The sequence below is a fragment of the Diabrotica virgifera genome, chromosome 6 (assembly GCF_917563875.1).
Source record: "Diabrotica virgifera virgifera chromosome 6, PGI_DIABVI_V3a".
Classification (NCBI taxonomy): Eukaryota; Metazoa; Arthropoda; class Insecta; order Coleoptera; family Chrysomelidae; genus Diabrotica; species Diabrotica virgifera.
The window spans coordinates 37,218,900-37,241,157 of NC_065448.1; the positions used below are offsets into that span (position 1 = coordinate 37,218,900).

A 22,258-nucleotide genomic window follows, 5' to 3' on the forward strand; every position below is an offset into this window, starting at 1 on the left:
TTTTTTTCAGTTTTAAATTGTTAACTCGGAAACGATTAACTTTAGAGGAAAATTACAAAAGACCTTTTTTGTTCCCAATGATCCAAAATATCTAAAATAATATCTACTCGGGCCGAAAAAATTGATTTTTATAATTTGGTTTAAATTTTTTTTTAATAAATGTAGCAATAACTCCGAAATTGAGGCATTTAGGTATATTGAATATAACAAAAAATAATTCGTTTTTCTTAAGGACTTCAAAACGCAAAAAATATACAGGGTGTTCCATTTAAAATAAGAAAGTGCGTTAGATTCCCAGAAAAACGGAAGATTTGACAACAATGTAATCACCACTATAATATCGGCCTCATGAGAAGACCCTTACCTACCAAAATCTATAAAAATCGTTTTAGCGGTTTCCGAGAAATTACCGTGTTTCCATACTTTATCGCTACCTTGTATAAACAACATTAACGATATGTTGTCTTTAGTCCAGGGCGCATCTGTTTTGAGATGGACGTTGAGAGGTGACTCAAATTTTTTTGCAGAAACTGCTTGAAAATAAATCAAATAATAATATTTGAGTTATCCTCCCTCTCAAAAAGGTCCGGAACATTGTTTAAATAATCAAAATGTCAAAAAATTAAGGAAAAATTCGATTTTTTTTCGTTTTTTGATTATAACTGTAAAAGTATTCATTTCCGAGAAAAGTTTTACTAAAATAAAAGTTGCGTAATTAAATTTCCTACAATATAGAATTGGTAAAAAATTTTAAAAATGGTCACCCTTGTTGCAAAATAGCAATAATTGCGAAAAAAAACAATACAAAAACAAGTATTCGCATTTTACGTTTTTCAGCCATTTATGCTATACTTAGGACCTTCGTATTTCACCCAGAAAAACTTTCTTCTTCTTTGAGTGCCTCTCCTATCGGAGATTCGATATCATTAGGGCGATTCTAATTTTATTTACTGCTTTTTTGAACAATTCGTTAGTGGTACAGCCAAACCACTCTCTCAAATTTCTCATCCAGGACATTCTTCTACGGCCTGGATTTCTTCGTCCTTAGATTTTTCCTTGCATTATATTTTGTAGGAATGTGTACTTTTGTCCCCTCATCAGGTGGCCTAAGTATTCAAGTTTTCTCTTTTTTATATTCAGTAGAACTTCTGGCTCGTTATTTATTCTGCGTATTACTTCTTCATTTGTAATTTTATCCACCCAACTTATTCTTAGTATTCGGCGGTAGCACCACATCTCAAAGCTTTCAAGATTTTTAATATTCCTCTGATTAAGAGTCCATGACTCAACACCGTAGAGCAAAGTACTGAATACATAGCATTTTAACATTCTAGTTCGTAGATGAATACTAATATCACGATTACAAAATAACTTTTTCATTTAGAAGAAATTTTTTCATTCAAGAAAAACTTTATGATACAGTAAAACAATAGTGTAAATTTTATTAAGATCGGTTCAATTCATTTTGCAATCCAGCTTTCGCAAAAAAAAATCATTTTTTCAAAATGTTACAGGACTGAAAATAAAGCAGATAGCAAGTTGAAATTTTTTTTGCTTATAGAAGTGTACTGTACCTTTTATTTGCAATTTGCAAAATTAAAATCGATTAATTGCGGCGTCAGGAAATTTTTTAAATAAACATTAATTTTTGGTGATACGCGCAGGACAGCGGTGTTCGATTCACACAAGTTGATTTCCACCAAAATTTCTTCCAATCTTTATCTAATATATTATTTTCTTACTCTATATTTTGTTGTATTTTAATATTTTAATTCCACAAAAATCAATATAATTTTATTATTGTTTGTGAAATATTGTTTAAACAATTGCATATGTTTAAAAATAATAAACTTTTATTCTCTAAGTTAAAATATATAAACAATAAAGTTTTTGCTAATAAAAGTGTTATTTCAAGGGATAGAGTATGGGTTTTTATTTTGCAATAAACAAATTTATTAATTTATACCGAAATGTAATAAAAATTAAAATGTATCAATCATTATCAAAGGTCATTGGAATGCCCAATAAGAGCAAACTTCCTGCGCGTAGCACCAATAATGAATGTTTATTTAAAAAAATTCCTGACGCCGTGGTAGTTAATCGATTTTAATTTTGCAAAATTACAAATGAAAGGTACAGTACACTTCTATACGCAAAAAAAATTTCAACTTGTTATCTGCTTTATTTTCAGTCCTGTAACATTTTGAAAAAATGAATTTTTTTTGCGAAAGCTGGATTGCAAAATTTATTTTGCAAAATCTATTGAACCGATCTTAATGAAATTTACAGTATTATTTTACTGTATCATAAAGTTTTTCTGGATTAAATATGAAGGTCCTAAGTATAGCATAAATGGTTGAAAAACGTAAAATGCGAATACTTGTTTTTGTATGTTTTTTTCGCAATTATTGCTATTTTGCAACAAGGGTGACTATTTTTTAAATTCATATCTATATTATAGTAAATTTAATTACGCAACTTTTATGTCAGTACAACTTTTCTCAGAAATGAATACTTTATAAATTATAATCAAAAAACGAAGAAAAAAAATAGAATTTTTCCTTCATTTTTTGACATTTTGATTATTTAAACAATGTTCCGGACCTTTTTGAGAGGGAGGATAACTCAAATATTATTATTTGATTTATTTTCAAGCAATTTCTGCAAAAACATTTGAGTCACCTCTCAACGTCCAAATGTGCTAATATTTTTACAGATGAGCCCTGGTCTACTTGTGATTGTTTTGATCAAAATTTAGTGGTAAAACCATAAATTAAATTGTTGAAAGTCATACCTACATGGTGGGAAAGGTCTGCAGTTTCTGCCTAAAGTTGTGTTTTTGAAGTTGAAGTGTTGTAATCTAAGAAATCTGTGAAAATTAGTGCAGTTTTGCAGTTCTTTTTTTCGTTTTTTGCTCAAAAGCAATTACCAATAAAAATCAATTAATGATAAGCTCCGTCTGTTTTGGAATAATTACCAGTGGCGTGCCTACTTTTCTAATTCTTTAATTTTTAATTTGACGATTATCATGGAGTGTGTTGTTTGTAAAATTATAAATAACATACCATATCTATACAGTGTGTCAATTTTAAAACTTACAATGGCTATATCTCACGAACAAAAGCTGAAAACGAACAAAAGCTGAAAACGAACAAAAGCTGAAAACGAAAAATGCTTGAAACCGTTTTTAGGATAGTAAGGGGGAACTAAAATGACATGAAAGAGAACTCGCCCCTATCAACCCCCTAGGCCCCACCCACCACAACCAAAAAAGTTTAAATTGCAAACTACTACTTGTGATAAATCATTGAAAAGGCTATAAAAAATGCTATCCAATGGTATAAATAATAATTATACAGGGTGAAGCAATAATTGTGAAACTTTGGCTTAAATGAAAAATTTAATGAGGTTTTGTTGAACTACAAATTTGATAAAAATGTCAATTAAGTAAATGTTCAAAGTGGGTTCCGTTGTTTTGTAAACAATAATACAGTCTATTTTCAAATTCTGCACGAAATTTGACAAATGTTTTTCTAGTAATAGGGCGACATGCCTGAGTAATTATTTCTCGCAATTTCCCAAGTGACGCAAGTTAAGTTTTATAAACAACTGATTTAAGGTAAAAATGGCAAATTAAGTTTTAATTAACAAAAAAAAGTACGAGCGGACACTTACCATTTAAAATAATAGTCCGGGAGATAGCATTACAAATACAAAAGTCATAGTAAGCCAGCTGATATTAACACCCTGTATAATTATTATTTATACCATTGGATAGTACTTTTTATAGTAGGATAGTATATTACTTTTTTCTATGGGGTTACCCTAAATCAGTTGTTTATAAAACTCAACTTGCTTCACTTGGGGAATTGCGAGAAAGAATTACCCAAGCATGTCGCCCTATTAGTAGAACATTTGCTAAATTTCGTGCAGAATTTGAAAACAGGCTGTATTATTGTTTACCAAACAACGGAATTGACATTAATATTTACTTAATTGACATTTTTAATAAATTTGTAATTCAACAAAACCTTATTAAATTTTTCATTTAAGCCAAAGTTTCACAATTATTGTTTCACCCTGTATAATTATTATTTATACCATTGAATAGCATTTTTTATAGCCTTTTCAATGATGTATCACAAGTAGGGGTTTGCAATTTAAACTTTTTTGGTTGTGATGGGTGGGGCCTAGGGGGTTGATGGGGGTGAGTTCTCTTTCATGTCATTTGAGTTCCCCCTTACTATCCTAGAAACGGTTTCAAGCATTTTTCGATATCAGCTTTTGTTCGTGAGATATAGCCATTGTAAGTTTTAAAATTGACACACTGTATTATAACATGTGATAGCTGCCAGAGGGCAACACACAGGGACTGTTCGAATCTTACTGCTACTGATTTAAAAGTTATTGATCTTAAGGGAACCAGATTATTGAAGTATTAAGGCAAGCATCTTATCGTCTAATATAATATAATAATGTGTTATTGTTATATTATTCTCCGCATACATACGCAACGTTTTTTAAGCAATGCAGTATTAAAAATAAAGTTGCCCATCAGATATATACAATGTATCGTATGTATGTATTGTATGTATTAAAAAAATTGTAGATATATTCGCTGATAGTAATGCACGAAAAAAGTTGTTCATCAAGGAATAATACTGTGTAATAATGAAGTAGTTTATTAATTTTCTTTCTATTTTATTATATATCAATAAAGATGACAAATGTAAGTTATCATAAACAGTGCATGAATACACTAATAGCCCAGTAAATGACCGTTTTGTAGTGTAATTATCAGCGTCACGACGTATTTGCTTGGCAATTTGGATTTAGATTCTACTTATCCTCCACTTCAAAGTTGTTGGTGAAACTACTTCCTGTTGCTAGTACATTCTTCAAAGGGTGAAAGTTACCACTTCTCGGGGGTGAAAAACATACGTTTAAAATAAGTCCGGAAATGGATAAATTGACTAATTATAAGCAACTTTTGTTCTATAGAGCTTGTATATCTTTATTATTCTGATGTTTATTCTTTATTATCATCTTAAAGTCAATACTTTTGAAGTTACAAGCAAATGAAAATGTTTATTTTTCAATAAAAAAAACACGTATTCAGGCGGTTTTTCGCAAATATCTCAAAAAATAAGTATTTTATCGAATTAAATATTATCGAAAAATTATCGAAAACATATTTTTAGCAAAAATGTCGCTTATAAAAAACAAAAAATAAGGGTGTACCTACCTATTCATGAAGTCTATCGACACAGTAAAAGAAAAGTTTTAGCCATCAAAAATTGTTCTTATTCGTTCAATTTCAAATCGAATATTTCAACGTAAGCACTTTTCGGGGAAAACTCATTGAAACTTTTTTTTAATCTTTAAAAAAAGAGCTTTATTTTAATTTTTTATAGCATTTTATAGCAAGCTTCTAGCATCAAAACTAAGCAAGTTACGCTCAAAATAAAGTTGGCCTCTTTTTTTGCTAAAAAACGTAAAAATCTGCCCCTAAGTTGGATCGGTTCGAAGTTCTTATTTTTGAAAAAAATTGGTTTTATAATAAAAAAAGTTTTTTATTTTAGGAAAATGCCCTTTTTTCAAAATTACTTAAAATGTATTAGCAAGGGCGGATCTGGAGAGCTACCCCTCGAGAATTTAAAATATTATAAATTTAAATAATTACAGTTCAAATGTTTTTAGTTTCAAACACATATCGCGCTTGCTACGAGAAAAATGTTTTTAGCTTTGTGCTGAACGATAGTAAAGGTTGTGCTGAACGAGGTAAAGTGTGAGGTAACCTACGCAAGCGGTTCTCTAACTTTTTTAGTCGCGGCACCCTTGTAGGGCTAAAAATATTTCAGGGCACACCAACCCTTGAAGCGATTTGGCCAACGACAAAAAATTAAAAAAAAAAATACAATTCTGAGGTTCATTTGATTTCAATATAAACTTTATTTCAGATCAATAAAATACAGTACATTTAATATTCAAATAGCCTTACTTTTTCGATGATGTTTTCATTATATCCTTTATAATTATGGGAATCTTTGCAAGTTTGACCCTCAAATCCCTTGTTGCTGGAAGTTTACTTCTGTATTTGTTTTTAATGTAAGTATATGCGGAGAAAAAAGACTCGCAGAGATAAGTCGATGTGAAACACACAAGTTTTTTTCACTGCAACCTTGAGAACAATATTATTTTCTGAATATACTTGCATCCAGAACTCTTCTTGGCTTCCTTCACGGTATGTGAGTACACAGCTATATAAGTCATCTGAGTCAATGTCAGGAAAATAGTTTCCAATACTTTCTTCCAAACCTTGCAAATGAGCAATAACAATTTCAAAGAAGTTCGTTTGAGGATTGATTTCATTTGTTATAACAAATTTCTGTAATCGAGAGAAATTTGTAAGGTTCCTCTTTTCAACACATGCTTTTAAAAATGTTAACTCTTTTACGCAAGGCTTTGATTTTATCTAATTGTGCTCCTCCTTTTCCTTGAAGTGAAGTGGTGGTTTTATTTATTATTTCGAAGATGTCTGAAAGGTATCCAAAAATTTTAGCAGCCAATTGACATCTTGTAATTCTTGCATGAAAGACTCCTCTGCAAATGTGATAATCAGTGGATTTTTTAGTTCAAATAGTTTCCCTAAAATTGTTCCCCTCGATAGCCACCGGATCTCTGTGTGGAGCAAAAGATTGAAGTGATCCATACCCATATCTTCAGCTGTGAGCTTTAAAAGGCGTGCTTGAAGCGAAAGGCTCTTTACATGGTTAATTATTTTCACAGAACCCTCCAATACTGCCGTCCTAAGCCAAAAAGACGCATCTCAATATTTTAAGTTGTTGAGTTATTGCGATTTATCGGTTTTTTATTACAAACACTCGTATAGATGCGTCTAATTTTATTACCAATTTTTAGGCACTATGGAGTTATGCGTCTTTTTCGCTTAGGAAATAGGTTGAACATTGTATTTGGGGCCCTTAAGAACCATAATATAAAAATCGAAAAATTTTGAGATACGCCCTTTTGGCTTAGGACGGCAGAATACATATTTCAAACCTTGCGGCATCTTTTTAGTTGCGAAAGAATGGCGATGTAAAATACAATGACTGCTGGAGGCATTTTCTGCCACTACGTTTATCCTAGACACCGCGCCTCTAATTTTACCAACCATTGCAGCCGCTCCATCACTGCAAATATCCACACATTTACTCCATTCTATATCATTTTTCCCATATACTCGTGAATAGCCTTGAAAATTTCTTCTCCAGTGGCATAACGTTTAAGCTCTTCACACATAAGGAGTTCTTCTATTTTCATCCCGAATGGAAACCTCACAGGTCACAAACACAAGCAGAACAGCAAGTCCAGCAACGTCGGTACTTTCATCAAGCTGTAAACTGAAGAATTCACAAGTTTTAAATCTATTTATAAGCTCTCTCTCTCTACAAAGTCTGAAATAGTGTGAATTCTGTTGCTTATACATAGTGCTGTTTGACATCTGCACATTATCAGTCTTCTTACTCATATCTGGACCTAACATGCATTGTACGACATCCTTCAGGCAAGATTTAATCAGTTCCTCGGCAATGGTATAGGGTCTTCCAGCTTTTCCAATGTGCAAACCAACAATAAATGATGCTTCAGTGGCGTTTTCGTTTTTATTTTTGCAGACTCTTTCCATCATGCATGACCCTGCCTAAAGAGATGAAGCATGCCGTTTGAAGATTTCTTCGGCCTTATCGGCTAAACCAGGATGATTATTTTCCAAACGTCTTTTTAATCAGTTGATTCAGATGCTTCAGTGACTTCACTACATTTCCTTTTCAAAGACCCAGATTTCAGCCAATTTTCCATTATTCTGGAATGAAAAAAATGTCCTAAATAAAAGAAATCAAAACATTGCCAACAATGAAAGGTATTTTCCAACCGTAATAATGAAAGACATATTTTATGGCAAAAATAGCAACAAAAGTACATATTTTTAATTCCAATGAATATAATTACTTACGTCGTCACTTTTCTTCTGCAGTTATATCTAAAACTTCCACTTTGAAATCTAACTCTAATTTTTACAAAACTCACTTGTTGGCTGCAAGCTGCAAGAATTAAACTGTGGAATGAATGCAGGTAGCAGTCGCGTCGGTCGAATTCAGCTGTTTGTTTCTCGGTAGCCATCGAGAATACACAAGTACAAAATAGTCAACATGTTTCGATTGGACAGTGGCGCAGCGGCCGGTTGTTCGACTTTTCTTAAATGTTCCACGTCACCCTTGGCAAATGCTTGAGGCACCCAGGGTGCCGCGTCACCCACTTTGAGAACCTCTGACCTACGCTAAGCATGTATCATAAAAAAAGTTCATGCCCCTCCACCCCCCTGAAAATCGGTCTTGGATCCGCACTTGAGTATTAGTGATACGAAAAATTTCAAAGAGTAAAGAAATGTAGGTTTGGCTTTTATAAATATTTTGGTTTTATTTTGTTTTTCTGTAAGACAAAAATTGGTTAAAATATGGCTGTTTAAAATTTGCATACACTCGTAATTAGTAACTCGTCAGAGCCCTTTTAAATAAAACCCATTAAAAAATAAGCACTTTGAACCGGTGAAACTTACAGGTCATATAAAAAAAATTAAGTAATTTGTAAAGCGGTAATGATTAGTTTCATTTGGAGTGCTAAATAAGGGGAGACTTTTATAATTTTTTACCAAAAAGGCTTTAACTGAATTTTGAGCGTAAGTCGCTTAGTTTTGATGATAGAAATTTTTATAAAAAGTAAAAATACCTAAAAATTTTTTAAACACTTTAAAAAAGTTTAAATGAGCTTTTTGGTTATTTCACGTTGAAATATCCGATTTGGAATTTGGCGAATAAGACTAATTTTTCATGGACTACAAATTTGCATCTACTGCGTCGATAGACTTCATTTCTGTATAAGCTACATTGTTGCTACTTACGAATACTTACTTTTTGAGTTATTTGCGAAAAACTTCACATTCACCTTCATTTCCTGGGCTATAACACATATCCGTACCAAAACAGAGCAAAACTGTATTAAGGCCAATCCTCATGATTCTTGGCATAGCTAAATTCCAATGTAAAAGTTTAAACAAAATAACGCGAAAACTGTTGCATATATTGAGATAATTCTTTTTTTATGTGAAAGGTATTAAAAAGTTCTAGCGCAGTATTTGTTTATAAATTATTAAATTATTTAAACAATATGTTTTTTTAATTTTTTTTTGTTTAAAATTAACGTAAAAAAATTTAAATGCAAATACGTCACTAGAGAATTTTTCCCACTTTCCGAATCTGTTTTTGTTTTTAACATAAAGTGTAACACAAAGCACCTATTTTGTTTAAACTTTTAAAAAATCTCAGAGATCTGCTAAAATTTATCTCTCTCGGTGGTCATAGGCTGTCTTTGTTGTCGATATCGAGCGGGCAGCAAGCCAGCAGTGGTATAGAAACCCTCTCGGTAGGGGGTATCTTATAAATAGACAAAGCTTATTTAGATTTTTGATAGAGTTGCTCATTCTGATAAAACTTTGAATAGAAAGATTTGTATTACAATTTTTATTTGAAAACACCTTCTACAGAAACATTACACATAATTCTGTGTCATATAATTTAATTTTATCGATCTTACTGATCATGATGCTACTCAAATTCTTATAATATATAATTATAATATTTTTTTATAATTTTCCATATAGGTACATTGCGTCCATAAAGTAACGCATAAATACATTATTAGCTAAATAAACATTAGAAATTACGGAAACAGGTCGATTTTTGATTTTAATTTTCTATTTTTTAAACGCTTTTATTTAGTTCAATAGTTTGCGTCAAATTTTTAGACGTTAATTTGAGTGCATTTTCTCCAATGCAAATGAATGAAAATTTGCAGACATATGCATTCGCGGGAACAATACACGAATAATCAATAAAAAAAAATTTATGTTTATTAATTGTTTAAATAAAAAAAAACGATTTTAATGGAAAATGCTTAAATTCTCTTATTTTTTACAATGTAAAAACTTTTAAGAAACGCTTTTCTTTAGTTACGAGTGACTAAAATTAAAAATATTATAAAAAAATCAACTAAAAAGCAAAAAATGAAAAAGATTGAAAAAATGTAACACATTCGTTAAAGAAAAGCGTGGGGCGAAAACCGTTTATTCGATGAAGACGCGCCACGCTTTTCTTTGACGAATGTGTTAGATTTTTTCAATTTTTTTCATTTTTTGCTTTTTAGTTGATTTTTTTATATTTGTAATTTTAGTCACTCGTAACTAAAGAAAAGCGTTTCTTAAAAATTTTTTTTCATATTTTTTTATTTTAAATTATAATCTAATATACAGAGTGAACCACCTTCGTATGATGACGTCATCACCATTTTTTAAACGGAACCCCCGTTTTTTTTTTCCGGAATTTATAGATTCCGCTTGCTGAGCTGATTCCAAAAATGTATAATACGTAATACGTTGCTTCAAATTGGTACAGGGTGGCAAAAATGAGTGGATCCATTAAGTAACGCATGCATTCATTATATTAGCTAAATAAACAACTTTATTAGAAATTACCGAAATAGGTCGGTTTTTAATTTTAATTTATTATGTTTCTGTTTTGTAAATTTTGCCTTTCATTTCTTTTCCGATATTTTTATTTCTTCACATTGTGTCATTCATGCCACCTGCGGTTCTGTTTGCTCTTTTAACGTTATCTCTCACTTGTTTTATTATCTGACCTTTCAGTTCTAATTTACATGTGGATTTGCTGTAATAACCATGCATTTTGTCTTTTTTTTGGGAAATTAATATGTTAAATTTTTTGGCGGCTATATTAAATTGATACAGCATACCTTCAATCAGCATCATGCATGGTGCAGCATCAAATCTTCAATTTGAGAGATTAGTATCGCATCGTCTGCGTATAGTGCGTATCAGGTTATTTTAAGTTGTTTTTCTCCCATTTGCTATACTTTTTTAGTTCTTACTTTTTTTATTATTTCATCCGTGATCAAAATGAACAATAATATACTCAGTGAATCCGCATGTCTTATGCGATTGCCAGCTTCAATTTAACCAGTTAGTTCATCTTCTACTTTTACTTTTATTGTGTTGTTCTGGTAGATGTTTTCTGATGATGACTCTATTGAGTATAACAAATTGATAAAGTCCTTTAATTGTACCCTGTTAAATGCCTTATTAAACGAAACATAAATATGTCGGTTTGTTGTATTCTAATGATTTCTCTTTGACTTTCCTCATTATTAATATAGCATCGGTTCATGATCTTCCCAACCTAAAACCTTGTCGTTCTTCTGCTAATGTTACAATTCTGTATATTCGATGTTCCTAAATTCATTATACGTTTTCATTTCCGATTTATTCTATTTATTTTGTAACTTGTTCCGAGGCTTGGTTTGGGCTTATTAGTAAGTGGTATTAATTTTTATGAGTGGTGGATCACCTGTCCTCATCAACCACCAACCTGAAGGGCCAGGTAATTTATCCTCACGGTTTTCTTCCTCTAGACTAATTATTGTCATCCATGAAGAGTTCATTCTACCCTTCTTTTTAAATATGTTCATCTGCTCCTCTAACCATTGTTTTAACGATTTTTTGGCATACATATCATACTAGTTACGTCATCCATCTGGGCGTGATGACGTAATCGATGATTTTTTTAAATGAGAATAGGGGTCATGTAATAGCTCATTTGAAAGAGTATGTAATTCTCTATTCAATAATCATCATCATCATCAGTAGCTCGACAACCCTTTTTGGGTCCTGGCTTGTTCTAGGATTTTCCGCCATTCTGTTCTGTTCCTTGCTTTGTTATATTCAATAGTATAAACATTAATATAATTATTTATACAGGGTGTCCAAAAAATGTTTTTTTAAATTAAATTAATTGGTACAAAAAGATGAATGTATGTAATTTGTTTAATTCTAAATATATTTTATTGCTGCCAGAAAACAAAAATGTTTTATTTAAAAATAAACATTGCTTTACGCATAGGTGTAATGTTAAACTTCCAAGAGGCAGGTGGGTGGCAGCTCTAACATTGAATTTAAGCGAAAAGCAATATTTATTATTTGTCAAATAAACTTGTATTCCTGTTTTCTAATAAAAGTAAAACGAATTTTGAATTAAATAAGTTACATACATTCTTCTTTTTGTCTCAATTAATTTAATTAAAAAATTCTTTTTGGACACCCTGTAAAAATAATTATGTTATTGTGTGTATTAGTAAATAGAGAATTAAATGCCCTTTCACATGAGCTATCACATGACCCCTATTCTCATTTAAAAAACTCATCGATTACGTTATCAAGCCCAGATGGATGACGTCACTAGTATGATATATATGCCAAAAAATTGTAATTTGAAAATAAAAATCGACCTGTTTCGGAATTTTTCCTTAAAGTCACCGGTTTACGAAATAATGAATTTATGCGTTACTTTATGGACGCACTGTAGTTCAAATACTAATTATTTTTTTGAAAAATGCTTTTACCTGTCGATTAATATTTCAAATGGAATTTTTTTTCATACAATAATAATGTATACAGGGTGTCCCATTTTAGAGATATGACGTCGTCGTTGATTTTTTTAAAAGCCAACACTGTCATTTTGATAGCTATTTTGATAGGGTGTGTAAAGTTATACATAGCTGCAAAATATCAATTTTTATTCCCTACCATTTACAAGATAATAAAAAATAACATTAAATCTCTAAATTAAGACCCTGTATGCATTATTATTGTATGTAAAATATTTCGATTTGAAATACTAATCGACAGGTCTGAGCATTTTTCAAAAAAAAACAATTAGTATTTGAACTACTAAGTTTATTCCACATTACAAACAAATTTATTTTTTATTATCTTGTAAGTTAGGAAACAAAAATTTGATATGTTCAGTTAATTATGACTTTACACGCCCTATCTAAATAGATATCAAAATAACAGTGTTGCCATTTAAGAAAATTAACGATAACGTCGTATCTCTAAATTGGGACACCCTGTATACATTACTATTGTATGTAAAAAAATTAGATTTGAAATAATAATCGACAGGTCTGAGTATTTTTCAAAAAAAAAACAATTAGTATTTAAATTATTGAATTTATTTCAAATTACAGACTCACTCTGTATACCTATGCAAATACTAAAATATGATGAATAATCTCAAAATATATCGCTGCACATTATTTTGTTTAATATAAATTAAATTATTTAATTTATTTTATATAAAAATTTACAATCCTAATCACGTTAATCCTTCCATTGTGTAGGCCCCTACCTTTCACTCCAGGGGGTGTATTGTATACTCGAATTTTTGAACTGGGGTTGAGGAAACATCAGAATGACGTAAAGAGTATTATTTCATGAATAGATTTTGTTTTGTACAGAAAGAAATTTTTGAAATAGAGAAATTTAAAGTTAAAATTATCGAGGATGGGCCTTAAGTCCAAAATTTCAGTTTTCTACCTTTTTAGCTCACTGGGCTTAAAATTTTCCGCTCTATTCATTGGTGTTTCTTATTCGCTGTTTCGACTGAAATTGGCCAAAATAGCCTTGTATGAACAGTATTAAGTCCACACTTCGCTTAGGGCAAAACAGTATCTTCTGCACTTCAAATGACTTAGATCCAAAATGGTGTATACGTTTCCCAGGGCAAAATCATATTATGTCCAACAAAAAGTATTTGTCGCACATAATGCAATTCATGCAAAGCATTAAGTCCACAATTTTTTAAAATTTGGCAAGTTTGTGACTCAGAGAGCACAAATTCACCGACAATGTTGGAATCATGAGACACCCATAGATACAAAAAGACAGTTTTTATGTTCTTATTTTGAAAAAACGTGTATCAAAAGAAAAAAAGAACGAACAGGTGCTCAAGCTAGCCATTGTAACTGGAAATATTTTTTTACCATTGAAGAAAAGAGACTCTAGATATTTCTCAATCTATTGCTAGATGTTCACTTGAAAAAATGCAAACAAGTAGAGTTTTAGAATGTGACAAAAGAGGAAAGCAGCCATCTAAAAATAGAGTAAAGAATGAGGTAAAGGATAGGATTCATGAGCATACAGGGTGCGCCAAACCTCTGGTTTTCTTTGATTACGGCTAAATTATCGGATATACAAAAAAATGTTTTTAACAAAATTAATGTATATCGAAACCGTCTATAATTTAAAATTATTTTCGATTATACAGGGTGAGTCAGAACGACGGTACGAACCAAAGTTGTGTTTTTTTAAATAGAACACCCTATATATTAAATCATTTTTGAATATATTTTTTAAAAATATTAAGAATTTGTATAAGGTATTATAGGCCTAAAGTTAACAATTTTCGAAATACTTACACTATTATTGAGAAAAATGGTAATATTCAAAGGGCTGTGAATTAGTCTTTCAAGGTAATAAAAATTTAAATGATATGCCAAAGTTTTTTTAGTATACTGTTATTTTTAAATAAATTAACATATTTGACATATAGCCATAGCGTATACAGTGTGATCACTATTTGCAAATACAAAATTTTCTCATTTTTTTTAAATAGGACACCATGTATGTGAGTATTGCCTTTTGTAGTAAATATTACAACCTTTCTTTTGGTATAAGGTTGTATGCACCTAGCATGTTTCGTTTTGTAGATATTTAAAAAAAACTATAGATTTTACATTTTTGCGGATTTATTATTAAAAAAATTTTTTGCAAAAAAAATAATTATAATCTGGTTTTAGAAACATACATTAAAATATCAAATATGAAAATAAAAACGTAATTAAAGATTAAAATAAATTGTATACTAGTACAATTCAATTGAATTTAATAAATTAAAATTATTTTACAAAAAATATTTTACTATACCAATGAATGCATAAATTAGTTACTAAATTAAAGAAACAACCAAATTTGATATCTACCCTAGAATTTTTTCTACCACAAAAACTTTTCTGTACCAAATTAATTGTTAGTTAGTATATTGTATTTACGAGTAAGATCAGTTAAACTTTTAATTTACCTTCCTCTTAAATTTACTTACATCTTGAGAACATAATTATAAAGTATGCTTTGAAACAAATGAATGTTAAATGTATCAGCCAAATTATTTATTAATATAAATAGTATTAACTGGTATCACAAAAGCTGGTAATACTTTTGTAGTTGAAATTTTTGTAACAATTTTTTATATTTTAAATTTCAATTTTTCAACCGAACAATTGGTGGATATGACATTTGTTTTGGGCGAAACCATTAGAAATTATTACCAGCTTTTGTGATACAACTACATATTATTATGTAGATAGTATTTACTTAATAATATACTTCTATAACGTTCATTTGTTTCAAAGCATACTTTATACGTTCTCATGATGTAGGTAAATTAAAAAGTTAGAAACTGATATTCAATTTAACTAACAAAATTGGGTACAATAAAGTTACTAGGGTAGAACAATTTCTAGGGTAGATATCAAATTTGGTTGTTTATTTAATTTAGCAACTAATTTCTGCATTTATTAGTATGGTAAAATATTTTTTGTAAAATAATTTTAAGTTATTAAATTCAATTGAATTGTACTAATATACGATTTATTTTAATCTTTAATTACGTTTTTATTTTCATATTTAATATTTTAATGTATGTTTCTAAAACCAGATTATAATTATTTTTTTTGCAAAAAAATTATTTAATAAAATATCCGCAAAAACGTAAAATCTATAGCTTTTTTTAAATGTCTACAAAACGAAACATGCTAGGTGCATACAACCTTATACCAAAAGAAAGGTTGTAATATTTACTACAAAAGGCAATACTCATATACAGGGTGTCCCATTTAAAAAAAAAATGAGAAAATTTTGTATTTGCAAATAGTGATCACACTGTATACTCTATAGCTATATGTCAAATATGTTAATTTATTTAAAAATAACAGTATACTAAAAAAGCTTTGGCATATCATTTAAATTTTTATTACCTTAAAAGCCTAATTCACAGCCCTTTGAATATTACCATTTTTCTCAATAAAAGTGTACATATTTCGAAAATTGTTAACTTTAGGCCTATAATACCTTATATAAATTCTTAATATTTTAAAAAAATATATTTAAAAATGATTTAATACATAGGGTGTTCCATTTAAAAAAAACACAACTTTGGTTCGTACCGTCGTTCTGACTCACCCTGTATAATCGAAAATAATTTAAAATTATAGACGGCTTCGATATACATTAATTTTGTTAAAAACATTTTTTTGTATATCCCATAATTTAGCCGTAATCAAAGAAAACCAGAGGTTTGGCGCACCCTGTATAATGGCCTATTCATATGAAGAATCACATTATAGTCGAAGGACGGTGAACAAATATTTAAAATATTTAGGAGGTCACTAAAATATGTCTACAATGTTTAGGGTGTTTAACGAAGAATGAGATTTGAAAAACATTCCTTCAGACGAAGTAGACAAAGAATGGCTTTACAATCACATTTTTAATACAGAATTTAATTTATCATTCGCTGTTCCTTCAAAAGACACTTGTGATAAATGTGATGAATTTCTAATCAATCTAAGACAGTCAACGTCTGAAGCTGAGTGAGAAACATTACAAGTGATGGTACAAATTGAAACATATAAATAAGGAGATGTCCATCAATAGAGCTGGACAAAAAGTTTTATTGATAGATTTACAAAAATGTCATCCTTGCCCATAGCTAACTGTTCCTCACATTTTTTACAGTCTAAAACTCTGGTGTTTTAATTATACAATTTATGATTCAACGGAAAAACAGGCGAACTGTCTAATGTGGGATGAATCAATTGCTGGTTGAGGTGGAAACGAAATGGCCTCATGCCTGGTCCAACACATTAATTCATTACCTTAAAGCACAAACTGTTATTGTTATTTGGACCAATAATTGCTCATCCCAAAACCGGAACTTACAAATTATTATGTGCTACTTTTATCTACTTTGGAGATATCCAAATATTTATAAAGAAATCACTCACAAATTCCTTTTGCGAGCACATACGCACATCGAGGTGGACAGTATAGATAGAGTCAGTTATAGAACGAGAAGCTAAAAATTTTCAAATTATTATCTACTCCATAGGATTGGTTACAGTTGGCTAAAATGTTCGGAAAAAACAAAGATTTCAAAGTGTATGAAATGGCAAATTCTAAATTTAAAGACTTTAATAAACTGTGCAATTCTTGCCATTCGCCGTTTAAAAATAAAAATAAAACCGAGAATAATGAAAAAAATTTAATTTCACTAACAGTATGTACGTAATTCAAAATTCAGACAAGGCAATCCTGGAATTCTGTCCTTTAAAACAGAGTTCGATTTGGAATTTAAGAGTGTGGACTTAACCGAAGAGTTGGTAGAAGAAATCATCAATCTATAGAAGATTCTCTGATGTCGTTGAGAGATAACTTAAATTTGATAAGTACAAAAAAATACCATGATTTTCTGCTAAAGTGACTCTAGTGCATAAGGTTTTTCAGACTCTAGTGCATAAAGACAAAATTCAAATTACTGATATAGCGGCAGTAGCTCTGCATTTGTTAATTATTTTTTTATGTACTTCAAAAAATTATTGTTAATTTTTTTAGTAAATAAAAATACAGTTGCGTTACAGTCATTTATGTTTGTTTCTCTTTAATTCGATTTCTTAAGTAGTTTTTTTAGTACTCGTATTAATGGTTTTGTTACAAATACATCCTAATATTTTTAGTTCTTTATATCCAAACATTTCCTTAATTTTATAAAATAGGTATGACATTTTTCGTAATAGAGCTCCGTCTTTGGCATAGGGATAGGTAGCAAAATTAATATTAAGTCACAGTCAAAAATTTATTTTTCAGAGCGAAAATGTGTTAAGTCCATTTTTTTTTCCAAAAACAGTTATTTTCAAAAAAATTTCCTTTTAGTGGTAAAAATAACAATGATCATTATTCACATTTATAAGAATTTGCTAAACAAAATTTAATGTATTAAATGGAAAATGTTACAAAACACTGAAAATAATTTTTATTTTCACTCTCCTGTAAAATTTACATTTTGTGACTTAATACACTTTTGTTCTGAGGTGCGCATATAGTTTTTGTTACACATATTTATCGCATTTAGTAATTTTTGTAAAGAGGGCCCCATTTCCAATTCTGCCTACCTACTAGAAAATACCTGCTTCTAGGGTAGAAAAATTACTAAAGTCGACTTTAAAATTGGTTGTTTGTTTAATGTAATAATTAATTTATGCATATTAACTACATTTATTAGTATGGTAAAATATATTTTGATGTATCTGTTTAGTAATAAAAAATCCACAAAAACGTAAAATATATAGTTGTTTTCCATTTCCGTACCCCATGCTCAAATCGTCAGATTTTTTAAATATACACTCTTTTGCATGTACTTACTTAACTTACCTTATCTTAATCTGACGATTTCGAGTATTTTTAAGGATAGATTTTTTTTTCGGGTCCCCCTGAACGAACTTCCCTGTGTTAAGAGCCAATATATGGTAGAGGTACATCTGCAGGGTACCACGTTTCTCCCCATATGATAATCTGACCCGCTCGAGTAACTGCAAAAATCCCCGCTTGGGCTCCCCTACCGTTGTATATTATTGATATACCTGTGTCAAATGACATTTTAAATATTTTGAAAATTATTAACTTTAGACCTATAAAACCTTACACAAACTCTACATGTTTTTAAAAAATAAATTCAAAAATGATTTGTAAACATTTTTTTATCTGTATCGGCATAGTAATATTACAGCTTATACGCCAATTTTCTCGGTAGACTGCAAGCTATAGCAGAAACACGATGGTAGACTGCATGGTAGCACCCATTTTTCTAACTAATTATACATTTGAATAGAAAGGAATACACAAAGCTGTTACAATTTAATTTAAATGGAAAATAGTAACTGTACATCAGTAAAAAAGTTTCTTTAAAGATTACTAAAGTTGCCTTTCTGAAATCGGTAAAACACTTTCTGTGCGTTTCAACTACTTTTAACACACTACTTTCCTCAGTTTCCTTGCGTTTTCATCTTTTGTGAGGGATAAAGAAATGTCTCGCATCAATTTTACACTTCTCTCAGTAACATCATTAACAAGTCTAATATTTTTTAAAAAGTTCATTGCTTTAAGATAGAAAAATGTGTTGTTTTTTAAAGAGAATAATTTTCATAGTTAAGTACTCAAGATATCTTGAAAAAGACCAATCCACATGAAAAATGAGTAATATTTATAATATTTTAATCCCCATAATCAACCTATCATGGCCTGTAAATTTTTTTCTAAATATACCTATATACATGGTGAAGCAGATAAAGGGCCTATTAGAAATATCTCGAGAACTGAAGATAAGAGAATCATGAAAATTTGAATACAGGGGTTTTGAGGTATGAACTATTTAATGAAAATATTTTGGTCTCTTTGTTACTTCCGGTTATACCGGAAGTTGATTGTAACTTCGTTTTTTTTTAAATAGGACACCCAGTATACTTTTACATTTTTGGATTCTACTCGATGCCTTCTTTCTTAAAATATGAGGTTTTGTAATATTATACAGGGTAGTTTAAAAGATAATTACCGTTTTTTATAAATTTTGTAGCAAACTTCACACCCTGTAGAATTGTACTGATTTGATATCAAAAACTCCATTTATGTTCAAGTGATTTTTAATATAGTATATTATTATTAAAAATTAATAATATAGCGAAATGTTTAATTTGAGTATACAGGGTTGGTCGAAACTCGGAATAAGTATTTTCTGAGTTTTCTTAAATGGAACACCCTGTATTTTAGTATTATAAAAAAATGATATTTTATAGTACTTTTTTATTTCTTAAGCATTCCCTATACCTAACTGCTTTAATTTGTAAGTTATTTGTAGTTCTTTAAGCCAAACATTAATTGCAACAAAAATTACGTGACATTTTATTAGGTTTGCCGTGAAAATATTCAATCATAAATAATTTTTCGAAAATAAACACATATTAATTTCGACTAACCCTTAATTTATTAATATATTCGGTTCGCTAAACTCAGACACAACTGGCTAGATATTTTAGTCGGTAATTTTTTGTTTTTTGCCAATTTTACAAAAATTGGCAAAATTACTAACTATTTAGTGATTATTAACTATTTAGTAATTATTTTTTGTCCATTTTACTAAAATTGGCAAAATTACCGACTAAAATATCTAGAAAGTTGCGTCTGAGTTTAGCGAACAGACTATACTAGTTGATATATCAAAATACCTACATAGTTAAGATTGTTGGTGTGTTTAATATTAATAAAAACATACAATATTCTATCTATTAGTTGGCTATGACTTTGACACTAAATATGCTTAAACATTTGCTTTTCTTAAACATTCTACTATTTTTGAAGTTCCAGTTGCTTTATTACCATTACTAATATGGATTTTTCTAATGAGGAACTGATTCGGATGTTTTTTTGTTTTAGGAGAGTATAACAAATAAAAATGTGCTACTCGCAATAAGAATTTATCATGAGCAATTCCATGATAGATGACAACCAAAAAGAGAAACTTTTCAGTTTTCTAGAGCAGTTTCAACGAACTGGACATTTAGATTACGAGAAATCTAATCGAACAAAAACTATTGTAAATGATTAAAAAGAATTAAATGTTAGTGTCACTGAGAATCTGCATATTAGTATGAATGTTCTCGTAATCTAAGTGTCTAGTACGTCGAAACTATTCTAGTAAACTTTGAAAAGTTTCTCTTCTTGGTTGTCGTCTATCAGGGAGTTGCAGATGATAAATTCTTATTGCTAGTAGTACATTTTTGTTATACTCTCCTAGAACAAAAACTTTACTGATCAGTTCCTGATTACAGGTCAAAGATTACAGATTACAAAGAATGTATGGCTGTTTGTTTATTGCGATCCATATCATTTTCGTGCATCGCCAGTGCCGACAACAAAAATATCGGTTGGGATTAATTTCAGATCGGGCACAGACTGGCTTCTTCCGGGAAACGCCAATGTATAAATATACTCATAAGAGTAGGTACATATTGTTTTTTTTTTGACCTGGCCCTGTCTTAACGCGGAACGGACACAGCCTTGATATGTATAAATGGGCCTTTATCCATGCAATCTTTTAGGGTGTAGAAATGTTCTTTGAATAAAAGAGGCTAATAAAGACATGCAGTAACTTATTTGCTGCATCCAGCAATTGTAATCTCTACTACATACCAATACTTTACTAATGGCCCTTGTGGTTTACTTACCTATTTTATTTGTTTGTCTTTCTTCCAATGACCTAAGTTCATGTTCATCTTGTCCTATTTCAGTCTTTATGGGAATTTTCTTTAAATCTGCGTCTGCAACCTCAAATGTATCATGTGTAGCTTCTATTTTGGGTTCCTGCTTAAATTCAATTTTAAAACCATCCAGAAGAGCATCATTCACATCACTATCTATTTCTATTTTACATGTCTCTTCCTCTTCACAAACTTCTTGTTTAACTTCCATTTTATTAAATAATTAGTTTTATATTTCCATATAATTCTCCCAAAAACATGCAAAAAATGCCAGGCATGTACTGTGGGCAACAACCTGCACTTTTTTTGGTCCCAACTGTCAAGTGTCAACTGTTAAGTTGGGTACTCACTTGAGCACGAATGTGCATGAGGCAAGCCGAGGCCGCACCGAATGCCTCGTGTCGGAAAAAATGTATGAGGACACGCTCCCGCATAAAGACGCATGAGGCTTGCCGCAGCAGTGATCCATTTATTCGTCCTGAGGCAGCGAATATGTCGAACGAACAATTGTCTGTGGCTTGTACTAGTTTTATAATTATTTATAAATTATTAAAAACTAAAAAACCTAAACAGCAGAGACGTATATGGTCCTCCCAATTTTATTGAAAAAGAAGAGGCATGAATAATATTAATACTTCGTTTTTGTTAAACGACCCTCTGTTAGCTGATGAAACTGACAAGTTTAAGAGGATCGGTACGTATTTTCGGCTGCAATGCTATTCAAATGGGGATTCATTTTTTTCAAATCCTGAGAAAACTAATAAGTATTTTTGAAAAATTTAAACGCAGAATGAAAGATTACGTTATTAGCGAGGGCCGAAAGTCCCTGAGAACTTCTATAATGTTTATTTTAATAAGTTACAGGGGTGAAAAAACTAAGAGAAAATTTAGTGTGATTTTTAATTTCAAATATCTCATTCAAAAT

The 22,258-nt window shown here is 30.2% G+C and overlaps 1 protein-coding gene across 4 annotated transcripts in view; it reads right to left on the reverse strand.

Annotated features, from left to right (window-relative positions):
* The window catches only part of LOC126886860 (zinc finger protein 664-like), a 70,888-nt gene extending 49,191 nt beyond the window's left edge, over positions 1 to 21,697 (reverse strand). The window contains exon 1 of one of the 4 annotated variants that reach the window (XM_050653971.1): positions 21,301 to 21,679. In XM_050653971.1, the coding sequence (XP_050509928.1) occupies positions 21,301 to 21,544 (244 nt within the window). In that variant the 5' untranslated portion in view covers positions 21,545 to 21,679. Of the gene's footprint in view, positions 1 to 21,300 lie in introns of all 4 variants that reach the window. The other 3 variants (XM_050653972.1, XM_050653969.1, XM_050653970.1) reach the window with 3 other exon arrangements.
* Between the last annotated feature and the right edge of the window lie 561 nt (positions 21,698 to 22,258).